This window comes from Equus asinus, chromosome 12 (genome assembly GCF_041296235.1).
Source record: "Equus asinus isolate D_3611 breed Donkey chromosome 12, EquAss-T2T_v2, whole genome shotgun sequence".
Classification (NCBI taxonomy): Eukaryota; Metazoa; Chordata; class Mammalia; order Perissodactyla; family Equidae; genus Equus; species Equus asinus.
In genome coordinates, this window is record NC_091801.1 from 44,029,091 (window position 1) to 44,053,531 (window position 24,441).

A 24,441-nucleotide genomic window follows, 5' to 3' on the forward strand; every position below is an offset into this window, starting at 1 on the left:
TCAAGTCCATCCTTTTTCGCACTGAGATGATGCTCTGCATGTAGAGCAGGATGAGGCTGAATGAAGGCGGGGTAGGGCGATGGGTGAGACGAGTCCTGGGGACATTCGTACTCGTCTACAAAGACAACTATAGCCAACATATGTAAAGATTTGTGTGATTGTGATCCTGTAACTTTCCCCATTAAAAAAAAGTTCATCCTCGACAGTTTTGTTCTAGCTACTAATTTAAAGAAAAGATTTGTTTCTCAGACATTAAAATAGGGGAGGATGGGAGGCCGAAGACGTGGAGCGGGTAGAATCTCACACTGAAGAGCAGGTGGAAAGAAAGCAGCTCGGAACCAAGACTTGCTCATGGTCCCTGGGTGGATGCTAATTTACGTGCAGCTTGGTTGCTGGCGGCTCTAACTCAAGAGCAACCAAACAAAGGTAAAATATCCGTGAAATAACAGATCAACGGAGAAGGTAAAATTTACCCAAATCTAATTTCTATCTACATATTTTTTGTTTGATGCGAGTATGCCGTTCCCTCCCTACCTCATTCCTTGTCTTATCCTAGGCATCTCTGCTTTCTCTCCAGGTACCCACAGCACGCTTAGCAAACAGTTGCTGTGGTATAAACGAAAAAGGCAGATTTAATCTTACATATTATCTTACATTTTCCAGGTATGTGAAGTAGGTAGATGACGTTTTGTGTCGTCAGAGACAAGTTTTGGAAAGACCGGAGTTCTAAGGCCACTCACTTAGAAGAAATGGCTGTGCAGAGTACCTAGGGGTACGTATGTGTATTGCAGTCGCAGCACCCTCGGTTTCAAGAGGTAGAGGTTTTAGGGAAGCAAACTGAAGATGTGACGGGGAAGATCGCCATGGTAATCGGAAGCAGCAAACAAATGTCTGCCCAGACGCCTTTGGATACCTAAAGCCAAAGCCTTTCTTTCCTGGTTGCAGAAAGTTCTTGAGTGCCCTAGGGAGGCCCGTTCGGTGGTGGAGGAGAGGGTGCCCAGCCTTCCTTCCATTCTTCCAGTCTCCTGAAGAACTACGTAGAGAGATAAACAACCCTTTCCAAGAGCCTGTCCGCACCACACCGGCGAGGAAAGGCGTCCCACCTGCACCCACAGGGCTCCGAGACGCGCGCGCCCACACTGCGCGGAGGAACCAACCCCAGGCCCCGGCTGCCCAGGTGGGTGTGGCTCCGCGGTGGCCCCGCCCCCTCGAGCGCGTCGCGCAGGGCGGCACGGGCGGGGCGAGGGAACCGGCAAGAAAGGGCGGGGCGCGAGCGGTGTGGGTGTGCTCGTGCCCGCGCGCTCGCGCCTGGCGTGTGGGCGGCGGCGCGCCCGTGCGCGCGCAGGGGAAAGGCCAGCCCAGGCGGCCGTTGCGGGGTTCGGCTGGAGGGGCGGGGGAGTCACCTGCGAGCGGCTGCGCCGGCCGGCCGCCCGTCCTTCGCGACCAGATCTGGCCGGCTGCGCGGGGCCGCGCCGCACACACCCTGGGAGGCCGGGGCGGGGGAGCCGGCAGAGTCCGCGCCCGGCGCCCGGGACGAGGAGGAGTCGGACTTTCGTCGCCGCCGCCCGCGCCTGGCCGGGTAGGTGAAGCCCGGGTTGGTCGTCCGCCGGCCCCTGGCGGGCCGGGAGAGGAGAAGCGAAACTTTCCGGGCGCCCCCCCGCGCGGTCCCTGGGCCGTCGGCGCCGCGGGGGGTGTCGTCGTCGCGGGCGGCGGCGGCCGACGCCATGTTGGGGTCTTTGAGAAACGGGGCGCTTTCGGGCCGCTCCCCTCGCGCTGGGCCGGCCCGCGGACGCCGGGAGCGAGCCGCGCCCGCCGCAGGACGCCGCCGCCGGCAGGCTCGGGGCCCCGAGGGTCCGTCCGCGCCGGCGCGTGGCGGGTCCGCGGGGCGGGGCCGGGCGGGCGAGCGAGAAGTTGCGGGGCTTGAGGCCAGGGTTCCCGTCCCGGCCGGTGGCGTCTTAGGGCCTCAACACGTTTCTGTCAAGAAAGTTTGCGGAGTCAGGGCGTCAGGGACGTTGTAACTTGAATAGAATATTTTTGTGTAACTTGCGGCAAAAAAATGGCACCGTAGAATTTGCTCTGATAGGCGATGGCTCTTACACATTATTTATTTGGAGTCTTTTAAAGTTTCAGGGTCTTTTGCCGAATTCTCTCTTCCTTTTTAAAATCTTATGGAAGGCCGAGAGCTTGCTGCTCCTGGTCCTTGAACACCCTTGTGTGCTCTTAGTACGTTTGACCAGTCGCTTGTGTGTGTGCGCGATGGAAATGAGCAGCAGTAAGGTTACGGAGAACTAAGCCCTCCTGTGTAATCATAGACTCACAAAGTGTGGAAGCTGATAAATGCCTTCTTTGTTGTGTTTTAGTACGTTACTGAAGAGACTCATTAAAGAAAGAGTTAGACACGGACGTTCAGTGAGAGCCTGAAAGGCATGTGTTGTTTTCTTAGGAATAAGGTGAAGTGATCTTGACATTGCGAAGTTTTTTTCCCCTCCCTTTGCTTCCTTAAAGGTGCATGCCTACCGTGTTTTGAGCTTTTACCTTTTTCTGTACTTTGGTAGCTCATGGGGTCCTCAGGTTAATTCAGTATTAACGAAGGCTTCTATTTTTAATCTCTTCGGGTCCTGACAGCACTGGAGAGGTGAATGGTATTAAGTTACTTATTTGGAAAGCACATAATCACCTCAAAAAGTAAAACTGCTGTACTGACCAAGGCATCAAAAAAAGGTTCATTCAGCTTGAATTACCCCAGTAAATGAATATATATTTCTATTTTTTGATAAAGACATCGAAGCTTTAAAATTCTGTTAAGTGAACTGGAAGGACTCTTAACCACAAATAAGGTAAACCCTAAAACGTGTTTTGGAGAATTTCTCTTCTTAATGTATAGGTAAAAATAGAGCTTATGCTCAGATTTGATTGCTAATTTCCTTAATTCTTAAAAAAATTCTTTGTGTTTTCTTCATTGTCAAGTAAACGCCATTATATGTATTTTGTTTTTCTGGGTGAAGAGTTATGGAGAAATGAGGATGACAACTAATTTCACAAATCTAGCAGCCAAGCTGGTATTTCACTGAGGTCTTATGACTGAAGCCGCCTCATTTTTCCTATAGCATAACTTTCTAGGATACGTAACTCATTTCTGTGGAGCAGTCTCTGCCATCTTGTTTCCTCTGCCTTTGCTGCTCTTTCCTTTAATTTAGTTCCTCAGTATACTTATTTCTTAGCTGCTTTTCAAAGGTTCTTGTACTGAAATTTTTCCCCTTAAAAATACTTACTTAAGCTAACTGGACTCTTTGAAGCCTTTTCTGCCCTGTTCTCCTTCCCTACCGGCTTTTTCTCCCCAAGAATGAATGAATTCACTTCTCCCATGGCATCTGCATAAATATTACATTAATCTGCCATGGCACCTCCTTGACAGCAGGCATTGCATTGGGTCTGATTTGCCTCTCCCTCCCCAGTGTGGATGAATACCCATATGTTCCTTGTAAATATACTTAACGAATGTCTTACTAAATTGCAATTTCCATGGGCATAGTAGTTAAATCTTCTCTAATCTTTTTTTTTTTTTTCTTTTGGAGATTTTACCCAGGTAACTCAATAAATTTTGGCCTGGGGATACAGAACTTGGATGTTTATGAAATTTACAAGTAGTTAATGGACTGAAGTATAATAAACCAAGAAGCTGCAGCTGTGGTTCAACAAAAGGATAATAATCATAATTTTAAAGTGCAATTGAATTTATTTTCACTGGGTGGAAAAGGAGTTAATGCCTGAAAATTTTGAAGGTCATGTTTATACCTGAAAATTTTGAAGGTCATGTTTATACATTTAAGCTCTTTGATAGAGCAAATCTCATTTCTTTATCAATTATTGTTTTGTCAGGATTGTCTTAGAATTTTGTTTTAGAATGTCTTGCTTAATGGAAAGCATGTAAAAATTGTAGTTTATCTTTGAGAACCAGCTTTGTACACCAGCTGCAGGTTTCATAGCAATGTGCATGTTGGCTTAATCAAATAAAATATATTTCATAGATATGCTTTCAGAGTGCTATTTTGAGTTGCAAGACCTCTAGGTGAAGGTGTTCTGTCATTCTCTAATGAAGTTATTGTAGAATTTGTGGTTAATTCTCTGCCCAAGATGACTTTCTTGTCAGTCACTCCATAAGCTACAAACTGCTTGGGGGGTCCTGAGAAGATAGTAGAAGGCATTCAAGTAGTTGCTGTGAGTGCTACAGAAAGCAAGTTGCATGTAGGGTGGACTGGAACAAAAAAGAACCATCCCGAATCCTAGCTCTGCTCCTTACTAGCATGTGACTGTTGAACAAGTTGCTTCACTCCTCTGAGCTTCACTGGACTTATCTGTGAAATGAACACAGAAATATTTGCCTTATAGTGTTGTGAGGATTTACTAACATGTTTGTGGAAGTGCCTGGTGCATGCTATTCAGTATATTACATTAACCAATGAAGAGAGTGTCAGTGAATTACATAGAATCATAGAATTTTAAAAGGGAGGCAGCCTTTAGAAATACCTACTTCAGTTGTCAACCTTGGCTACTCGTTATTCCCTGAGGAGCTTTTTAAAAATACTGATGCCTGAACCCCACCCTAGAACAAATAAGTCGGAATTACCGGGTTTGGGGTCAAGACATAGGTTGTTTTGCCTGTTTTATGTTTTTTTTTAAGCACCGATGATTTTAATTTGCAGTCAGGGTTGAGAACCATTAGTTGAATCACCCATTTCCTTATTCTCTTCATTTTGTGGTTGAATAAAGTGCAGAGAGAGGTTAAGTGCCAGCTGAATTCCTGTCAGTCAGGCTAGAAAGGATGTGTTTGCAGTGCAGGAAAGTGAAGAGGTTAAAGTTACATTTGTTTCAGACCAGAAAGGCGGCATTTCAAACTGGAGTTCACTAACTCTCTGACCTTCATCTCCATTCTCCATCAAAAGCTACGTGGATGACCCTGTTCTTTGACCTCATTGTCATTCAGAACTACCTCAAGTCTTAACTCTGTGGCCAGAGATGGTGATTCAAGGGCCTGTTTTCCCTTTTCCCTGATGAACCAACTTTTTGTCCTCGTTGCCACCTCCAGTCCCTCCCAGGCTGTTAGTTTTCTTTCTTCTTTCCAATCCTGAACTCTATAGTTCATGTGCTAACTATGAACTAACTCACACTACATAGTCCTCCTCTCCGTAACCTTTGCTGTATATAACTGGTTAATTTTCAACTTGTAAATATAACCATTTACTTTTTCTGCTTCTGTCCCTGCCTAGCACCCCTGAAAAGAGTCACAGCTGTGGTGACTGTTAAATATTTGTTTTCCAGCTGCCTGTGTACGAGTTGCTTGAGTTGCTTTCTAATCCTTTTCTCATCCCAAAGTTGACTTGTTTTCCCCTTTGCTTTTTTTTTTCTTCTTCTTAAATGTATGCTCCCAAGAGGCCTGGGGAATGCATTTTTTTTTTTAAGATTTTATTTTTCCCTTTTCTCCCCAAACCCGCCTGGTACATAGTTATATATTTTAGTTGTGGGTCCTTCTAGTTGTAGCATGTGGAATGCCGCCTCAGCGTGGCCTGGTGAGCAGTGCCGTCTCCGCGCCCAGGATCCGAACTGGTGAAACCCTGGGCTGCCGAAGTGGAGCATGTAAACTCAACCACTTGGTCAGGGGGCCAGCCCCAGAATTTTCTGTTTTCTTCTTTCAATTTTTTCATCTTTTTTTCCTTTTCATTTTCATAAGTGAAGCTGTCCTTAATTCTTTATATTTGTTTCATTTAAGCAATAGTTGGGGAAAAATCAGAAAGATTTTTATATTCTTATTTCTGTTGTATCTATAACTTTGTATTTACTTGTTGCACATATTTTTCTAAACATTCTTTTTTGCATTTTATCACTGAATTAAAAAGCTTTTTTCTTTGTCTATGAGAGAATGTGTTTATTATAAAATAATAGTTTAATAGGCAGTATTAAACTATTTCACCTTAGTACTTAGAGACAACCAGTACTGAATTTTTAGTGTATATCTTTCCAGACTTAAAGAAAAAGGCTTATATTGTATGTGCTGTTTAGAAAGCTTATTTTAATAGACTACCTTAACAATTTTCCACATTAAATATTAATCTTTGTTCTCTCAAAAACTGTCTAAAAAGCCATGATTTGTTTATGTCATAATTTATTGAATCAGTCTCCTATTATTGAACATTTAAGTTGTTTCTGGCTTTTCAACATTATAGACAAAGCTATAGTGAACTCCTCTATGTGAACAACTTTGTACACAGGTCTAATTATTTTTTGCGTATGTACTTGGACATAGAATTGTTGTGCAAACTTTCTGAAGCACTTGTATTGCCAAATGGCATTTAGAAAAGTTGTTCTTTTCCCTCAAGGATATTAGTGCCCATTTTCCCCACATCTTGGAGAGGTGAATGATACATTATTTTAATTTTAATTTGTTTGATTAGCACTGAGAGCCAACATTTTTCTATTTACTGGTCATTTTCATTTGTTCTTTTGGAAATTGCCATTTGTATTTTACCAGTTTTTCTTTTAGCATATTTTCTTTTTTTCTTATTGATTTATAGGAGCCCTTATAACGTTAAAAATGTTGACCTTTTGTCATATGTTGTGTCTTTTTTAACTTTAATGCTTTTTCCCTCAGTGTTGAAGTTTAAAACTTTTATTTAGTAAAATGTTTTCTTTTATGACATTTGGCTTTTTCATTTTATATTTAGTGATTCCTCTCTATGGCTAGAAATTTAGATTCTTTTTTTCACTATTACAGTTAATGCCGGAGAGAAAACTTTTGTACAGCAGCTCCCCCACCCCCTAATAGTTTTTATTTCTCAGGACAAATTTCTGTGGTTAAAAATTCCAGAGTCAAAGGTCAATGCTTTCTGAAATATTTTATTATTTTTATATTACCATTAGTCCTCAGTTTTTCCACGTGTTTCACTGCTTATTGTGACCATTTGGCACCATAAGGTTATTGAGTCTCTGAGACCGGTGAAACGTGAAAGCACGTTGAAAATGTGCTTTGTGCTCTCGTCTCCGTTTCTCTCTTCTCTTGCTTCTCCTTCTGCTTTCTAAACTAGGTGTTCCCTAAAGTTAAGGCCTCTGCCTTCCTCTCTCTTCACAGCATCAACCAGCACCTCTATGTGGATGACTACTCAGTCTCTTTCTATCCTGGGGCACCCTGCTCATCTTGGCATTTCTATTTGTCTAACACATGTTTGTCTTGTGGATACCCTGAAGGTACTTCACGATAAATATGTCCCAAACTGATTTCTTCTCCCTCCTGAAACAAAACTAGCATCTGCCCAGTGGCTTATGGGTAAACCTGTGAAGTCATCTTACACTCACTTTTCATCCATATATTCAGTTTGTTCCTTAGTCCTATCTGCTGTAACTCAGTAATCTCTCTGACTTCCATATTCCCCTTTTTGTTTCTGCCGTCAATTATTGTGGCTCAGGCTTTTGTTAGCTTTCACTTAGAGACTGTTGTAATACCCTTCTGACTTTTTCTTTTTGCCTTCAATCTTACTTCTTCAGTAGTCTTACCAGTCCATCCTGTATACTGCTTCTCTGTACTGATTAATATTTCCTCTTTAAAAACCTTTGTCTTTCATTGCCTATACAATTAAATTCCAAACTCTTCAGTCTGATGCTTACGTCGCTTTGCAGATTTCTAGTCTACCCCCATACTTTCTCCTGGACCTACCTCCTCCAGCCTGGGCTCAGCTACTTCCTCTCTCGGGAGTATATTTATACACCATCGTCCTCCTTCTCTCTCCCTCTTCCCCCCAAAAGTTTGACCTACTACTTTTGCTTTAAGGCCCAGCTTGAATTTCTAGTCATTTAAGGGTTGTTCCTAGATGTTCCCCTGGTAAAAATTATCTCCCAACTAAACTTTTTGGCTCTAGCCTTCATCACTCTTTTTATTTTTTTAAGTAACAAAAAAATTTGTATTTTGTTTTTTTTCTCCTCTGTTCCTTTAGACCTTGAGTCTACACATTTCAGTTTATCATATTCCTTAGTCCATAGCATACTACATGGGTACCAACCTTTTTGTTTTTTGCTTCCTTATCAGTTACTCCCATTGTCCTCTTTCCTGTAGAAACACTCCCTAATATATTATACGTGAATTATATATACTTGTGTATATAGACTTGGGAATATAGCTGTCTTTCTCTTTCACAGAGATTGTTAGTTTTGAGTACTTCTACCTTTTAATACTACTTTGTACAGAGTAAGTGGTCAATAAATGTTTTCTACTTGAAATTCATTGGAAATTATTATTGGTTTTGCTAGCGTCCATATTGCTTAGACTGAAAACCTGGGGATTTAATTTCAGCTTTCCTCTGCTACATCTAGTTAGAGAGTCATGACAGTTCTGAATCTTTCATTTCCTGTTGCAAACTTTAAACTCTCATCAACTTTCACCCCTACTTTGCAATAATTTTTCAACAAAGTCCTGCTTTCAGTCTCTCCCTTCTCCGTTTATCTTTCATTGTTTCCACAGTTATCTTAGAAAAATCTAGATCAAATCAGGCCACTTCTTCCAAAAGCTGTGGAAAGAACTTTCAGGAACCAGAAAGATCTCTTGTCTTATTTTTTCCCCTGTTTTTCTACTAAATAACTCCCTCTAGCCTCTGCTACAGCTGTACATGTCCTTTTTTCTTTTTTTTTAACACATTTTTGCTTTTAGAGCTTTGTGCCTTTACTTAGCATTTTTTGCCTTTTGAAGTTCCACTTACCGTTCAGAACCTGTTTCAAGTGTTCAAATGGTGCATTCTCCAGGCTGTGCCTTCACTCTTTCCTTTTTTGCTTCCTACCACTTTGTTAGTATTTTTATTATAGTGTTTATTCCATTGTGCTTTGTATTAAAACTTTGTGGTACAGGTCTTAATTCCTAGTGTCTGGTTATTCTTTTTTCTAATAAAGCATAAAGACTTGAATGTAGTGAGCATATTTTAACTGCTTTGAAAAATACTAAAGAAAGTTTGTTAAGGATGTGATGGGATAACCAATTCCACAGAGTATTTTAGTTGAGCTTTATCAGCTTTATTTTTCAAATATTATACAATGGTTTCTTTACAGCTGTCAGCACTGTACAGCTGCCTCTGTACAAACACTTTTTGAAATGATGCAGTTTTTTATCTGAATTTTGTTGGTGATAAATATGCACACATCATCATTTTTTAATTGCTAACTAAACAGCTGTGTTTTTTGGCAAGAGAAAAAGGAATCATTTTTGTATATTATCATGAGATTGAAATTTTTTTAAAAGCGTGAGCTGCCATACTCAATACTTAGAATTCATAATTAGATACTGTAGTTAAGTGGACCAGAATATTTGCTTGTAAATTTAAAATCTGTGGGTCTAGTGAAGCAGTTGATGTGTGGGGTGTGGTTCCTGTTTTCTGTAAAAATTAGTATAGACCTCAAAAGTGAAGTCTTTGATTTTTGTCAAACTCCAGGTCAAGAAGCTGTTGCCACTTTTAACTGCTGGTCATATTCAACTTAGTGAACATTGGTGGCATGTATGTGCAAGCATTTTTGTAGGTGCTGTTGGTAATACAGAATTGTAGGAAATAATCTTGTTTTCAGGAACCTCCAGATCTGTTGGGAATAAGCAGGTACACAAATCTTTATAAAACATAATAGAGGGGCTGGCCTTGTGGCCAAGTGGTTAAGTTTGGTGTTCTGCTTCGGTAGCCCAGGCTTCACCGGTTCATATCCTGGGTGTGGAGATGGCACTGCTAGTCAAACCATGCTGAGGTGGTGTCCCACATAGCAGAACCAGGACCTACAACTAGAATATGCAACAGTGTACTTAGTGGGGGGCTTTGGGGAGGAGGAGAAGAAGAAGAAGAAAAGATTGACAAGAGGTGTTAGCTCAGGTGCCAATCTTTAAAAAAACCAGAATGTAAGTACATCAAAGTGGTACAGATAAAATGGTATGAGGGTTTAAAGATGAAACACTGTCTGGCTGTGAGGCTACTGAACTGACTGCATCTTGAAGAACTGGTAAGATTTCAGAATAGCAAGGAAGGGGAGGACATATTGAGCTCAGAGATAGAGGAGGCAGCCTAGAGCTTATTCTGAGAATAGTTAGCAGTCTTACCTGACTATAACAAAGAGAACATATGGAAAGAGGTAAAACTGGAAAGATAGATGGGAACAGGCTGGGGCTTGACTGTGAAGGTCTTTGAATACTAGGTTAAGGATTTTGGATTTAATTCGATTGGCCAGGGAACCTTTGGTTTTTACCACTACGCCACTGGGCTGGCACCTGGTTTTTAAATAGAGAATTATATGATCATAGCTGTAGTTAAAGAATATGGTCATGTGTTCCTTAACGATGGGGATACCTTCTGAGAAGTGCATTGTTAGGCGATTTTGTTATTGTGCGAACATCATAGAGTGTACTTACACAAACCTAGGTAGTATAGCCTACTGTACACGTAGGCTATATGATACTAATCTCATGGAACTACTGTCGTATGTGCGGTTCGTTGTTGAATGTATTGATCCTGTGGTTTAGTTTGAAGGCTAAAGACTGGAGAGAGGACTTGTTTAAAACTTGAGGTCCACATTCTTCCCCTTTCTCCTACCTTTCTAAACACCTTTTCTAACTTCCTATGTGGCTGTTCCGGTTTTCCAAATTAACTTTCTAACTATGGCTTAGTTCTTATGTACCATAGTGAGTTTATCTGTCAAGCCTGACCTGTTTGAAACTGCCTGTGCTGAACCCTAAATTAGTCACAGCTTTACTTTTCACTTCCTTTTAGTGTTTGAAGAATCATTTTGAGCATATTTTATACTTGCTACCATATGTTTAAAAAATTTTTTTCTTAATTTTATCAGTGGCTTTCCCTAAATACATAATAAGATCTACATGAGTGAAACATTTCTAGAATATTTATTTCTGAAGGTAGCCAAGTATAATGGAAAGAACATTTTTACAAAAACTGGCTGTGAGACCATGGGAAAATTGCTTAACTCATTCTATGACTTAATTTACTTCTTTGTAAAATGGATGTAATTATTACTTAACAAAATTGGGATTGTTAAACAAAATAGTAAAATGTGGACGTGCCTAGCACATGTGTAGGTATTGAGTAAATGTTAGTTTTTTTCTTTTTCCTTTCTTGGCTAAGACTGTAGAATAATGCATTTGAGTCTACTTGTTAGTAACAGGCATATTTGGTGCCTAGGAGAGAGTTTTTTAAAAATTACTGTGGCTTCTCTCTAAATGTGATTCAAAATTTTGAAGTTTCAATTCTTCTCAATCCAGCTTTACATGAGTTTAAAATTAAAACATAAAGACTTCTTCGTTTTTTTTCTCCCTAAGAAATAAACCTGTTTCTTTTATCATTACTAATTTCCACAGTACAGATTGTGTAGTTGTTTTGCTGCAGTGGCAGAAATCCTGCTGGAAAGGGGAGGAAAAGACTTTGTCTCTTCTGTTGATGTTATTCCAGAGAACTTCAAATTTAATTTGCTGAATTTCCGAGTAGTTTCTCTTTGCTTTTATCATCCTAATGTTTTATTGAAAGTCTTACCTATGAATGAAATGAAGAACTGTCTTATCCTTTGCATATGGTGGGCACTCAGAATAATTGCTCGGTGACTTAGGTGCATTAGGAGAGGGGGAGGTTTGCTCTAATACTTGAGACACTTGCCCAGGGAGGATGTGCCTCTGAGAGCTTGTTGCTGTTTGCTTTTACCTCTTCTTTGCCTGCATTCCGGTTTGTCTCTGCCTTTCTTTTTATATTTTGTAAAATCTCAATTCAGCAGTAACACAGATTTTAAAATCTTGATTGATATCAACGCAGTCAAAAGTTTGATTAAAAATTAATTTATAGGCAAGTAAGGCTTGGAGTAAATCAGAAATATGGCCCATCTACTGTCAGAGTTCATTATTTTAAAGACAAAAAGAGCTTTACAGATTATTTTATACAAGGTGGTGGCTGCTGCTCCTACTTCATTTTTTTAGAGCAGATAAGTACTGTGTGTGAAATTTCTTATTCGGGGCCTGAGCTGAGATTACAATCCAGGTCTTTTGGTTCATAGTTCATCAGTTTTTCCATTTTTAAATGGAAAATACTGTTAAATACTGAAGCTCACTGATATCAGATGTCATGGGTATGTGTAAGAAATTAATTAGATGATTTTTCGTTTTAAACTCACCTGCAAGGATGAGATAAGAAGTATTGATTTTCAGAAAGAAGAACTGGGCCATAGTATTCTGTGACAGTTGGGCTTTCTTCTCAATTGTAGATAGTATTATGTCTCTTTTTTAAAAGAGTTTTTCCTCTTCTAATATTACGTTTTTAACAGGTGGTAGACACTCCACTGAAGAGCGTGTTGCTTTAGAAACGAGATATTACCAAAAGACTGGGGTGGAGCTTGGACAGTTCAATGCACTTCTTGTCTACAGTTGTGAAGGAGATAACTTGAAACTTTTGGATTGTTTAATTTTTTTTAAATTGGTATATAATGCTGGCTTCATGAAAGTTGAGATTTTTCTTTTTTTTTTTTTAAAGATTGGCACCGGGGCTAACAACTGTTGCCAACTTTTTTTCTTCTTTTTAAGGATTGGCACCTGGGCTAACAACTGATGCCAATCTTTTTTTTTTTCCTGCTTTATCTCCCCAAACCCCCCCTGTACACAGTTGTATATCTTAGTTGCAGGTCCTTCTAGTTGTGGGATGTGGGACGCCGCCTCAACGTAGCCTGACAAGCCGTGCCATGTCCGCGCCCAGGATCCGAACCCTGGGCCGCTGCAGCAGAGTGCGCGAACTTAACCACTTGGCCACAGAGCTGGCCCAGAGATTTTTCTTTTTGTGTGTTTCTGCTATAGTTCTTACATTTTTAACTAGGAATTAGGGCTGCTAGACACTATTTGCTGGACAAGAAGACAAAGGAAGTCAGTTGGAAACCTGTTGGGATTTATAGAGTCTTTGAAGTGGCTGGATGTGGGAGGGAAAAACAAAATATAGAAATATCAGTAGTGGTTATGAGTTAGAAAATATAATGTGGAAAAGAGACTAGATCCAAAATAGCAACAAAAAGTGTAAAATACTTTGGAACCTACTTAAGAAATATAATAATCTTGTGAGAAGAAAGCTACAAAATAACTGGGCCACAAAAGAAAATTTGAGACCTTGGAAAGAAATTCTGTCAGCCTGGCTAGGAATACTCGAAACTATAAAGATGTTAATTTATTCCAAATTTTAATTTATGGATGTAATATGAGTTTCATCAGAATTTCAGTGGATTTATCTGTTTATTCTTTCACTTATTTATTGTAATTGAAAAATGATTTTAAACCTTAGTTGCACATTGGAATTACCTGAGGAGCTTTAAAATATTTCCAGTGCACAGGCCATACCCCACATTCCCCAGAACAGTAGAATCAGAATATCTGGGGAAGGGATCTAGGTATCGGTATTTCTTAACCCTTTATATTTATCTTCAGAGTCCATTGATCTCAATTTTGGTTTTTGAGTTTCTGTTTTAAGCAGTTCTAATTATTTGTAGTGGTTGATATTTTGTAACTATTATTATTGCTCATAGAGATCTTCAAAACAAAGGAAATTATTAAAAAATAGAATAAAACTCATTCTTGTTTGCAATTACCATATGGGTTTGTTGGACGTGTATAAATCAGGGATATATTGTGAGATTTTTTTTTTTTTTTTTTTTGAGGAAGATTAGCCCTGAGCTAACTACTGCCAATCCTCCTCTTTTTGCTGAGGAAGACTGGCCCCGAGCTAACATCCATGCCCATCTTCCTCCACTTTGTACATGGGACACCTACCACAGCATGGCTTTTGTCAAGCAGTGCCATGTCCGCACCGAGGATCCCAACTGGCGAAACCCTGGGCCGCCAAAGCAGAGTGCATGAACTTAACCACTTGGCCATGGGGCCAGCCCCTGAGATCTTAATTATCTTGCTTTTTCTATATCTTGAAGCATTTTGCTGTTTATACTAGGAATGATTTAACCAAAAAGAAGAAAATGGAAGACTGAGATAATTGCCTAGAAGGATGATACAATGATGAAATAAATCATCACTATTGGATGATGTTTCAGTTTTATTATTGTATTGCCCAAAGTATTACATCATTTTTTGAGAATATATGAAAGCAGTTTGGAGATACAGTAGTCCCCCCTTTTCCATGAGGAATACGTTCCAAGACCCCCAGTGGATACCTGAAACCATGGATAGTACCAAACCCTATATATACTATGTTTTTCCTATACGTACATATATATATATTTAATTTATAAATTAGGCACAATAAGAAATTAACAATAATAAAATAGAACAATTCTAGCAATATACTGTAATAAAAGTTACCGTAGATCTTAGCAACCTCAGCGTAGGATTTTTTTTTCTTGTTGAGAACTTTCACCTGTTCACTTAAAGTAAGCACTTTACAGCTTCTCTTTGGCATATCTGAATTGCCAGCTTAACTACTCTTGTGCTCTGAGGCCATTATTAAGTAAAATAAGGGTTACTTGGGGGCTGGCCCGGTGGCATAGTGGTTAAGTTCATGAGCTCTGCTTTGGCGGTCCAGGGTTCACAGGTTCCACTCCTGGGCGTGGACATACACACTGCTCATTATGCCATCCTGTGGTGGCATCCCACGTACAAAATAGAGGAAAATTGGCATAGATGTTAGCCCAGGGGCAGTCTTTCTTAAGCAGAAAGAGGAGGATTGACAGCAGATGTTAACTCAAGGCCAATCTTCCTCACCAAAAAAAAAGAAAAAGGAAAAGGAAAGAAAAAGAAGGGTTACTTGAAAACAAGCACTGTGATACCAGGACAGTCAGTCTGATAACTAAGATGGCTACTAAGTGACTAACAAGCCAGTAGCATCTACAGCAGGGATATGCTGGACAAAGGGATGAGTCACGTCCCAGGTGGGAGGGAGTGGGACAACGCGAGATTTCATCATGCTACTCAGAACTTGTAAAATTTAAAACTTACGAATTGTTTATTTCTGGAGTTTTCCACTTAATATTTTCAGACCTCAGTTGACCAAGGGTAACTGAAACTGCAAGGGGGACTACTGCATCCTTTTTAGTCTGTTTGCTTTAAGCTTTCATTTAACATATTTGAGAATTCAGACTTTTTCATTTTCCATCTTTAATGGCAAAGGAAAAAATTGGCAAAGGTAGACATTTCAGAACTATTAGACAAGTCAGAAGATACAGGGAAAGAAACAGCAACAGTTAAACTAATAATGATGGTGAATCATTATAAGTACAGTGAAATCTCAGACTATGAGTCTTCAGATGATGGTTTTTAGATGCTTTTCCGAATTCAGAATTAATGAGTAAACAATATTCCTAAAGCCAAAAATGGAAATATTACAGACTCATGCATGATAACTTATGAGTAGTTCATTGCATTCAAAGGATGTTGCTGTTTTGGATATATACACTTTCAATACCAGAGAAATATCAGAATATGAAATTTGCTATGTTTAAATTTTTATAAAGATTCTTCTTCTTCTTTTTTTTTTTGGTGAGGAAGATTGGCCCTGAGCTAACACCTCTTGCCAGTCTTCCTCTTTCTGCTTGAGGAGGCGTGGCCCTGCGCTAAAATCTGTGCCAATCTTCCTCTATTTTGTATGTGGGACACCTCCACAGCATGGCTTGATGAGCAATGTGTAGGTCCACAAACGGGATCTGAACCCATGAACCCTAAACTGTTGCAGCAGAGAGCACGAACTTAACCACTATGCCACCAGGCTGGCCCCTAAAAATTCTTTGTAAAGTTATTTTATTTTTACTATCCCCTTATTCTTACTTCTGTAAATTAGTCATAAAATGGCTTAAAATGTTAAAAACAAAAAGGTATTTTGGACCCAGATGGTAAATTGAGATGACTTTTTTTCTGGTATACTGAAGGTTAAAGCTCCAGTGTGCAGCTAAGGTTGAGAACCACTGTTCTAAGTAGACTCCATCTGGACAAATAAACAGGAGATTTAGGTAAAATGTTTTTGAAAGGTTAAGTAATGGGGGATAGTCTAGATTAGTTCTACCAGATCCTTGGTATTGACACAAGAATTATAAAACAGGTTAATGGATTAGATCAGACAGCCCAGAAGCAGATCTTAGAATATATAAAAATTTAATATGATAAAGTATTATAAATCAGTAAATTAGATAATTAATACCATTAATAAGAGCTACCACTTGCTGACTACTTGCTAAACGTTTTATATGCATTGTCTCATTTGATCCTCCCCCTGACGTAGCTGCTGTTATCATTCTCATTTACAAGTGAAGAAACCTGAGGTCACACTGTAGTTGGTGATTCTGGAGCAGATGGAATGCAAATATTTGAAAAGAAAAAAGGAATTTGTACCTATGCCAGAATAATTTCACATGGATAGGAGAATTAAATATAAAATGCATCTCATAAAACATATATAATAAATATGTGTATCTGATATCTGGTTAAGGGAAGCTTAGGAGTAATGGAAGAAAATCTGAAAGGAAAAGATTTGTAAGTAAGATTTAAGTCTTTAAGAAATAAAAACTGCTTCTAGTCAAACACCATAAACAAAATTATAGATTAATATGCTAGGAACAGCTAAGAAATAAATGGGTTAATAGCCGTTATGTGTACAACACTCATGCAGATTAATAATCCCTAAATATATGAGCTTAGAAATACAAGTGGTTAATAAACACGTTAGAAAGTGGTTGGTGTCACTAGGTAGCCATGAAATAAAACATTCAATTAAATTAAAAGTACTGCTTTTTCTGTCTTAGGGCGTTCATCCATAGTATTAGTTCCTTTCTTGACTGACTGCTTATCCTTTAAGACAGTGTGTAGCATCTCTTCAGTGAGGTCGTTTTGAACTACTCAGTGAATGAGTTTTTCCCTGTATTTTGGCACCCTACCCATTTTCTTCTTTGTACTTCACCTTTCGGAATCACCTGATTGTTTACTTGTTGTCTTTCTCTTACACTAGATTCTAAGCTGTGAGAGGAAAAAAAATAATGTCTGGTATCCAGAAAGTGTTCAGTAAATAATTGCTGAATGAATAGAAGTGGTGAATGAAATGAATAAAATGAGATACCGTTTTTGAAATCCATCCTGTTTGTTGAAATTTTTAAAGAAAAATACTCTTTAAGACAAGGTAGGATGGGTACAGTCATTGTGCTGCTGGGTAAATTGGTGTTACCTCTCAGAATGGAAATTTTGTAAAAGGTAGCAAGAGCCTTAAACATTCATGCCTTTTGACCCAGTAATTTTACTTGTTGGAATCTGTCCTAAAGAAGTCATCTCTACCAGAGGATGGGGAAGTTTTCCTCCTAGCTCTTCCTGTATTCACTGGTATTCCTTCCTAAGAAAAGCAGACGGCAATCCAGTTGGGCCACGTTTTATAGCTGTCTTCTGCTTCCTCTTTCCGTGCCCCTCAATGACTAAGATGTGCAAAGGACTCAATTCTTGGCTAGGCCTGGTAATCTTGTATTCTAATACTCTCACAAAAGTCTTCTGAGAGTTCTTACTGCTTCAGAAACCTCAGTGTGCTGCTGGTAAATTTGGCTTTGGGCTTTGGGAGAAAGCAGAGGCCTTGTTTAGGCTCTGAGCCAAAGGGTGGTGCGCTAATCCAGTTTACCCAAGAGCCTTGCTTTGGGGTATCTAGCAGTAATCCAGCTAACAGTGGTACTTTGATTTCCCTTTTCATTCTCCTCATCCCTCCTTGTCCTCTCCCCCCTACCCCCGCCACCCCACCCCAACCGTCCTTTTCTTGTGTGTGTAGGGCATTTGTGTATTCCTGGGTTCTTTAGCTCAATGCTTTCCTTCTTTTTCATGTCAGACACATACAGAAAATATTTCAGGACCAACAGGGATAATGGAAGGGGCTGCTTAAGGCCCAAGGTTTAAGTTCTTTGTACTCATTGTTTCTCAAATATTGGTCACAATCCATTAGTGAAATCAATCAAGTGGGCTGCAATTATCATTAAAATAAGTGAAGATAGTAGAATACATCATTCATAGTTGAAAGAATTATGTGTTTGTGTTTGTAACCTTGCAGTATGAGATGTATTTCTTATGTGCGTCACTGTCAAACTTTGAAAGCTATTTGTTCTAGCCAAATACCAATTAACAATGCTCCAGACTTCTGTTAGGTTGCATCATTCTTAAAACGGGGAAACATTTATGAACAGAGATTCAGCCTTAATGTATTACAAAATTTGAACAATGAGACATTATCAAGAGACTGGCTAAATAAACCATGATGACCTATCCTGTCAGGTTATTTGCTCATGTTAGTATTCTCTTACCTTTCTTCAGAATTTTTAGGGTTTGCAGTGACGGTCCAGAGGTTAGAAATAGCTTTCTTAGTTCTTGTAGAGTCAGTGGAGCCTTCAGGAATAATTAATGTACCATAATATCCTGCTAACAGCACAGAGGAGTCAGAGTTGAGCCCCCGTTCTCTGACAGCCTTGGGCAGGGTGCTTAACTCCTTTATGTCTGTTTATTCATGTAGAAAACGGAGCTAATAATGCGGATCTGTTGTAAGTTTGCCCTAAGTAGGAAATGCAGTAATGTGTGCAAAGTGCTCAGCTCCTTGCTTGGACTTCCAGTGAGTTAATTCCAGGCTCTTTTGCCTCTTACATTATTGAATCTCTCTCTTTGTGCCTTAATTTCTCCTTCAGCTTACATTTCAGCTATATTATTAGGTGCTTCTTTGGGAGATACTAAAAACTTCTCTAGTTACTTCACAAGACTTTGAGACAGTTAAAATCGGAAGATAATAAATGTGGAAAACACTGCCCAGATTTGTGGTGGTGGTAATTCCAGTGGTAGCAGTAAGAGGAAACCTGTTTGCATTGCATATGAGCTGATTAATAACTGTGGATGTCCAAATGAGTAGAATTGGCAGTTGATTCAGATAGAATAAATAGATACTTTTCACTTCTCTGTAAGTGCCAACCTCTTTCCTGCCTCAGGACCTTTGCAGTTATTCCTTTTGCCTAGAATATCCTCCCTTATCCCCACTCCTCATATCTGCATATCTAGTTCCTCCTTATCAGATGAAACAATACCGCTTTAGAAAGGCCTTCTCTGACCATCCAGTCTGAGGAGCTCTGTTTGCTGTTTTCCCCCTCCCCATCTGGGATTTAAGCCTTGAAGAGCAGGGACCTTCCCTGTGATGTTTATTATTTTTTTCCTTCACCTAGATCAGTGCCTAACAAAATAAATACTTGTTGACTGTTTGAATATAATGTAGAGTATAAAAATTATCTATAATTCTATTTCCCAGAGATAGCCATTGTTGATATTATGGTATATAGTTTTCTGGTTTTATTTTCTGTGTGTGCTTACATATTTACAAATGTCTATGATTATGTATTTACACCATATTTCATTGGGTCTAAAGATGAACATGTTTTACCATATTTTCTGTCTCTGAAATTGGGATATCATATAACCAAGGGTATGCCATGTTATTTGGCAGCATTTTTCTTTCTCAGTGACATCTAAAATGAGTATGTGTCTTAAAATTATAGTATCTTAGATTTGATGAAATACAATATATGTTTAAAACAAAAATGAGATCATGATGTTCAACTCTTTCCTCACCTAAATATTTTGAGCATTTTCACATGTAACTATATTTAGATCTATCTCATTCTTAACAGATATCTAGCATATTATTAGGGGTGTTTCGTAAATTGTTCAGCCAGTTCCTTGTGATGGACATTTGGAACTTTTCCAATTTTTGTCTATTACCAACAGTGCTGTGTTGAATATCCTTGTACACATCTTTATGCACTTGAGTCAAATCTCTTTTGATCAAATACCTAGATTAGTGGATACTTAGATTTTCTGTAGTATACGAGAGTGCCTGTTTTCCTATATCCTTCGTAGTACTGCATCTTAGGAAATGTTTTAAATATTTGTTAATCTTGTAAGTGAAAACTATCCTAATTTTTTAATCATTTTTTTAAAATTATGAATGAGATTGAGCCTCTTTTCATGTTTATTGGCTGTTTTTATTTCCTCTTCTGTGATGCACTTGTGCATAGGACTGTAGACCTTTAATTGGCTGGCACATTTGCCCTAATTAGAAAGAGAAGCCATCACAGTTTGGAGCCGTGCATTATCGTATTAATTCTTAGGAATAACTTTCAGGGCACAGCCTGCCCTTGTGGAGGGCAAGAGGGCTTTAGAGGACCCAAGATCGAGGGAGAGACAGAATTCAGGAATTATCAGAATTCTGTTCTTTGTAATGGAGACCAAGAAAGGTTATAGTATTATCAATTTGTGGGCTGAATACTGAAACTTAGACTATGCTGTTAGTCTTTGAATTTTAAATGCTTCTCTTCTCTTTACTATGATTTGGTTGTAGTGTAGTAATATTAGGTTAGTAGGTCTGAATTAGGGCACGACTCTGGGACTTGAGTGAAATCAATATTCAGATTTAGAGATTAAATCTATGATCATTTAAGGTTAGATTATTATGGGTTTTTTTTACATTGCCAAAATGTTCTTGTCAACGTTTTTGAGCAGCTTTGCTGTGCCACATGGTGTCAATTTAAAGATAGATATCAGGTGGTCTCTGCCTTTTAGGTTGCACTGCAGCCTATGAAGGAGACAGATTTCATCCTTTGGTAAGAGTGAAGCTAGAAGGTACGTGGAATGTGAAGAGCGCAGAGGGAGATACTTAGTCTAATAGAGTTTAAAGAAATCTTCCTGGAGTAGATATGGTAACCTAAACTGAGTCTTGAAGGATGAGTAAGGGTTAGCTGAGGGTAGTAAGTAGTAAAGGACACAACAGCATGAGAGAAGATACAGGTGGATGAAACAGACTACAAGTGGTAGGGTATTCTTAGAATATAAAGTTTGAGATGAAGAATGGCTCAGGATGAGTCTAGGGAGAAAACAAGAACCAGATAATGAAGGGCCTTAAATGACACGCTAAAGGTTTTACAGATTAAGAGGAGTCATTTTGAATAATTGCATGCTCAAATTTGCATTTGAGAGATCATTCCCTGAAGACTGGTTTAGGGGGCAAGACCAACGGCAAGGAGACATGTTGGGAAACAGTTCTGGTAATCCAAGTGAGAGAATTAAGGCCATTAGCTTAGTGGTAATAGCTTACTGGAAAAATCATAGTCATTTCCCTTAGTTTATATAATATTTGATCCTCTTGTTCAGAATCCCTCTGGGATTAAATTTCATGGAAGTGGGTTTATTATTTTGCAGAGGTGACTTATATTCATTGTCCAGTTGTTTATTGTTCATTGCTGTCTGTAACAAGTTTATACTTTTATAAGTTACTGCTTAACTAGTATGGTGCTATATGGAGATGGTTAATAAGTGTTTTTGATGATTATAAGAATTAGGAGATGTTAGCCCTTTTGGTATGGTTAGTGATTATCTTAGAGGTAAACAGTTTTGGAGCATTTTGCCTTTGGGTAAAAGTAATGATTTATTAGGTTAAATTTAGGTTATATAATTTCTTAATTTATGTGAATTTATAATTTCTATGTGCTAATTAATTTTTCTTTTTTTTTTTTAAGGCTATTAGCAAACGATGGTGGATCGCTTGGCAAACAGTGAAGCAAATACCAGACGTATAAATATAGTAGAACACTGTTTTGGAGCAGCTGGTCAACCTTTAACTATACCTGGACGGGTTCTTATTGGAGAAGGAGTATTGACTAAGTTATGCAGAAAAAAGCCCAAAGCAAGGCAGTTTTTCTTATTTAATGATATTCTTGTATATGGCAATATCGTCATCCAGAAGAAAAAATATAACAAACAACATATTATTCCCCTGGAAAATGTCACTATTGATTCCATCAAAGATGAGGGAGACTTGAGGAATGGATGGCTTATCAAGACGCCAACTAAATCATTTGCAGTTTATGCTGCCACTGCCACTGAGAAATCAGAATGGATGAATCACATAAATAAATGTGTTACTGATTTACTTTCCAAAAGTGGGAAGACACCCAGTAATGAACATGCTGCTGTCTGGGTTCCTGACTCTGAGGCAACTGTATGTATGCGTTGTCAGAAAGCAAAATTCACACCTGTTAATCGTCGTCACCATTGCCGCAAATGTGGTTTTGTTGTCTGTGGGCCCTGCTCTGAAAAGAGATTTCTTCTTCCCAGCCAGTCCTCTAAGCCTGTGCGGATTTGTGACTTCTGCTATGACCTGCTTTCTACTGGGGACATGGCCACATGCCAGCCTCCTAGATCAGACACTTACAGTCAATCATTGAAGTCTCCTTTAAATGATGTATCTGATGATGATGATGACGATGATAGCAGTGACTAAGGACATGTTTGAAATATTTAATCGGGTGTGACTATCTGAGAAATCAGCTTTGGGGGGAATGTAAAATTCTGAGCTCTCTCAGTTTTGCTCTAGCCATGAATTTGCCTGAGAAACTTTTAACCTATGTGCCTCAGTATATTCTGTAGAAAATAGGTCCTGTCGTTGTCCCCTCCCCACCAGCTCCCCACTCTTCTACAGGGACAGGCTATTGAAAATATATCAGGTAAATTTTTGGTTTCTTATTCTTGTTTAATTCTAGATTATTTTCTTGGAATGTTGGGGAAAAGGTTTATTTAACAGATCATGTACTGCATTTTTGTTTATTATATGTTCTGTTATATGGAAAAACTAAAAGCAAAGAATGATGGAAAAAGGAGTATAATGTGGTTAGCTGATGATTATGTTAGCTTTTTTTAAACCTTCCTATCTAATGTTTAAGACACCAGTAACAAAAATACATGATTTGGAAATCTTTTGTTTGGCTTTTTCAATACCAAGTGGTGCCTTATCGTAATAGCACTGTTACATGAAATAGGCCCCTACCTTCTCACTTTTTAGTTTATTTTAAAAATACACTGGTGCTGTTTAAGATGACAAAATGAGTGTTTTTGAATGGATGTAATTAAAAAATACTTCTCATCCAACAGATACAAATAACTACATTTAGAGATTCTTTATTGTATATGAGTAAATATTTTCCATAAAATAGTTGTGATATTTTTATGTTTTATAGTTACCAAATTATAATTGTCAAATATGTATTTTAAATTAATAGGTTGTCATTACTAGGAATTTGGCTTGAAATTTATCAAATATAGAATGGTCATACTGCATTAGTTTGTACTTTTAGTAAGACAGTAGGTACAAATTCATCTGCTTTAATTTTATTTCTAAAATGAAAACTCTTATAAAACCCTTGAAATTAAATAATCTCTTTTAAAAAAATACCATGATAGAGTACAGATCTACTTAGGCTGAATTTTTGAAAGAAAGACTGTCTAAGAATGGTCAAGACAGACCAGTTAAGTTTGACTAGACTTCATATTGGTGGAAGTATTGTGTATTTGAGTGTGAAACTATCTTGAATTTACAAATATAGTGTTATATTTTATAAAATTTTGTAAAGTCCCAAACAATATTTCTATTTTTGTAAAACAGTTATATGTTTAATCTGTTTCTGAAATCATTTTACAGTCTATGGAAATAGAGTAGCAATTGATCTTTCTAAATTGTGAGGCAGTGTAGATTGCTTATGAGAAGTGGTAATTTTTCAGTCTTTGCTTTTGAGGCAGCCATTAGGTTGAAGGTATATTTATCATATAAAACTTGATGCATTTTGCACTACTCTCCATTTGTATGCTGCAAATAACTAAAGTCTTTCAAATATGAAAAATCAGTCTAAAGTTTGTTTTAAATATTCTTTTGTTTTCAAATCTTTAAATCTGGATATATTGCAAATGTCATAAGAGGTTTGACTCAGTAACTTGTGATGGAGGATTCTTTGGTTTGCTTAAGGCATTAACTTTCCTGTTGAATTGTGAAAGCACCTGAGATATATAGATCTCCCTGTAGGAAAGATGTAAGAAAGGCACAACAGGTTTTTTTATTTGTTTGTTTAATATCGGACTTTTGTTTCTAAGCAATATATACATGTAATCATTCAACATACCTGAAAAGGGCCATGAAACCTGAGAAGTGCTAATAGCAACTTTCTGGTGCGTAGGAACCACGGGGGATGTTCTGAGATATTGTGTTGTCAACCTCTATTGACTCGTGTTTTTACAATAAAAAATATTTTACAATTTACCTTCTGTTTTGTGCATCGTGTGACTTGAAGATTCTTTTCCCCACTTGCCAGGGTAATGGAGATATTACACGTATTTTGCCTCATTCAACAGCTGTGAGTGCCTTCTCTGTGCTGGGCATTGTTCTGGGCACTGGGGGTGGAGCAGTGAACAAAATTCCCTCCTTTTCGTGGAGTTCACATACAAATAGAATCCAATCTTCCAGAATTTTTTTGGTAATTTTTTAAATTTTTATGAATCGTCATTATATGTATCCGTACGGTGATTTTGGTGCTGATTTCTCATGCCATTCCTATTGAATGAAATTTACTTGGACT

At 38.5% G+C, this 24,441-nt stretch overlaps 1 protein-coding gene across 5 annotated transcripts in view; it reads left to right on the plus strand.

Moving 5' to 3' along the window:
- The window catches only part of PLEKHF2 (pleckstrin homology and FYVE domain containing 2), a 41,608-nt gene extending 17,483 nt beyond the window's left edge, over positions 1–24,125 (plus strand). Inside the window, exons 2-4 of one of the 5 annotated variants that reach the window (XM_044743956.2) lie at positions 664–772; positions 946–1,177; positions 21,556–24,125. In XM_044743956.2, the coding sequence (XP_044599891.1) occupies positions 21,570–22,319 (750 nt within the window). In that variant the 5' untranslated portion in view covers positions 664–772; positions 946–1,177; positions 21,556–21,569 and the 3' untranslated portion in view covers positions 22,320–24,125. Of the gene's footprint in view, positions 1–663; positions 773–945; positions 1,178–1,440; positions 1,580–1,829; positions 1,852–2,815; positions 2,838–9,792; positions 9,914–21,555 lie in introns of those variants that run through there. The other 4 variants (XM_044743955.2, XM_070481370.1, XM_044743957.2 and 1 more) reach the window with 4 other exon arrangements.
- Positions 24,126–24,441: the final 316 nt, after the last annotated feature.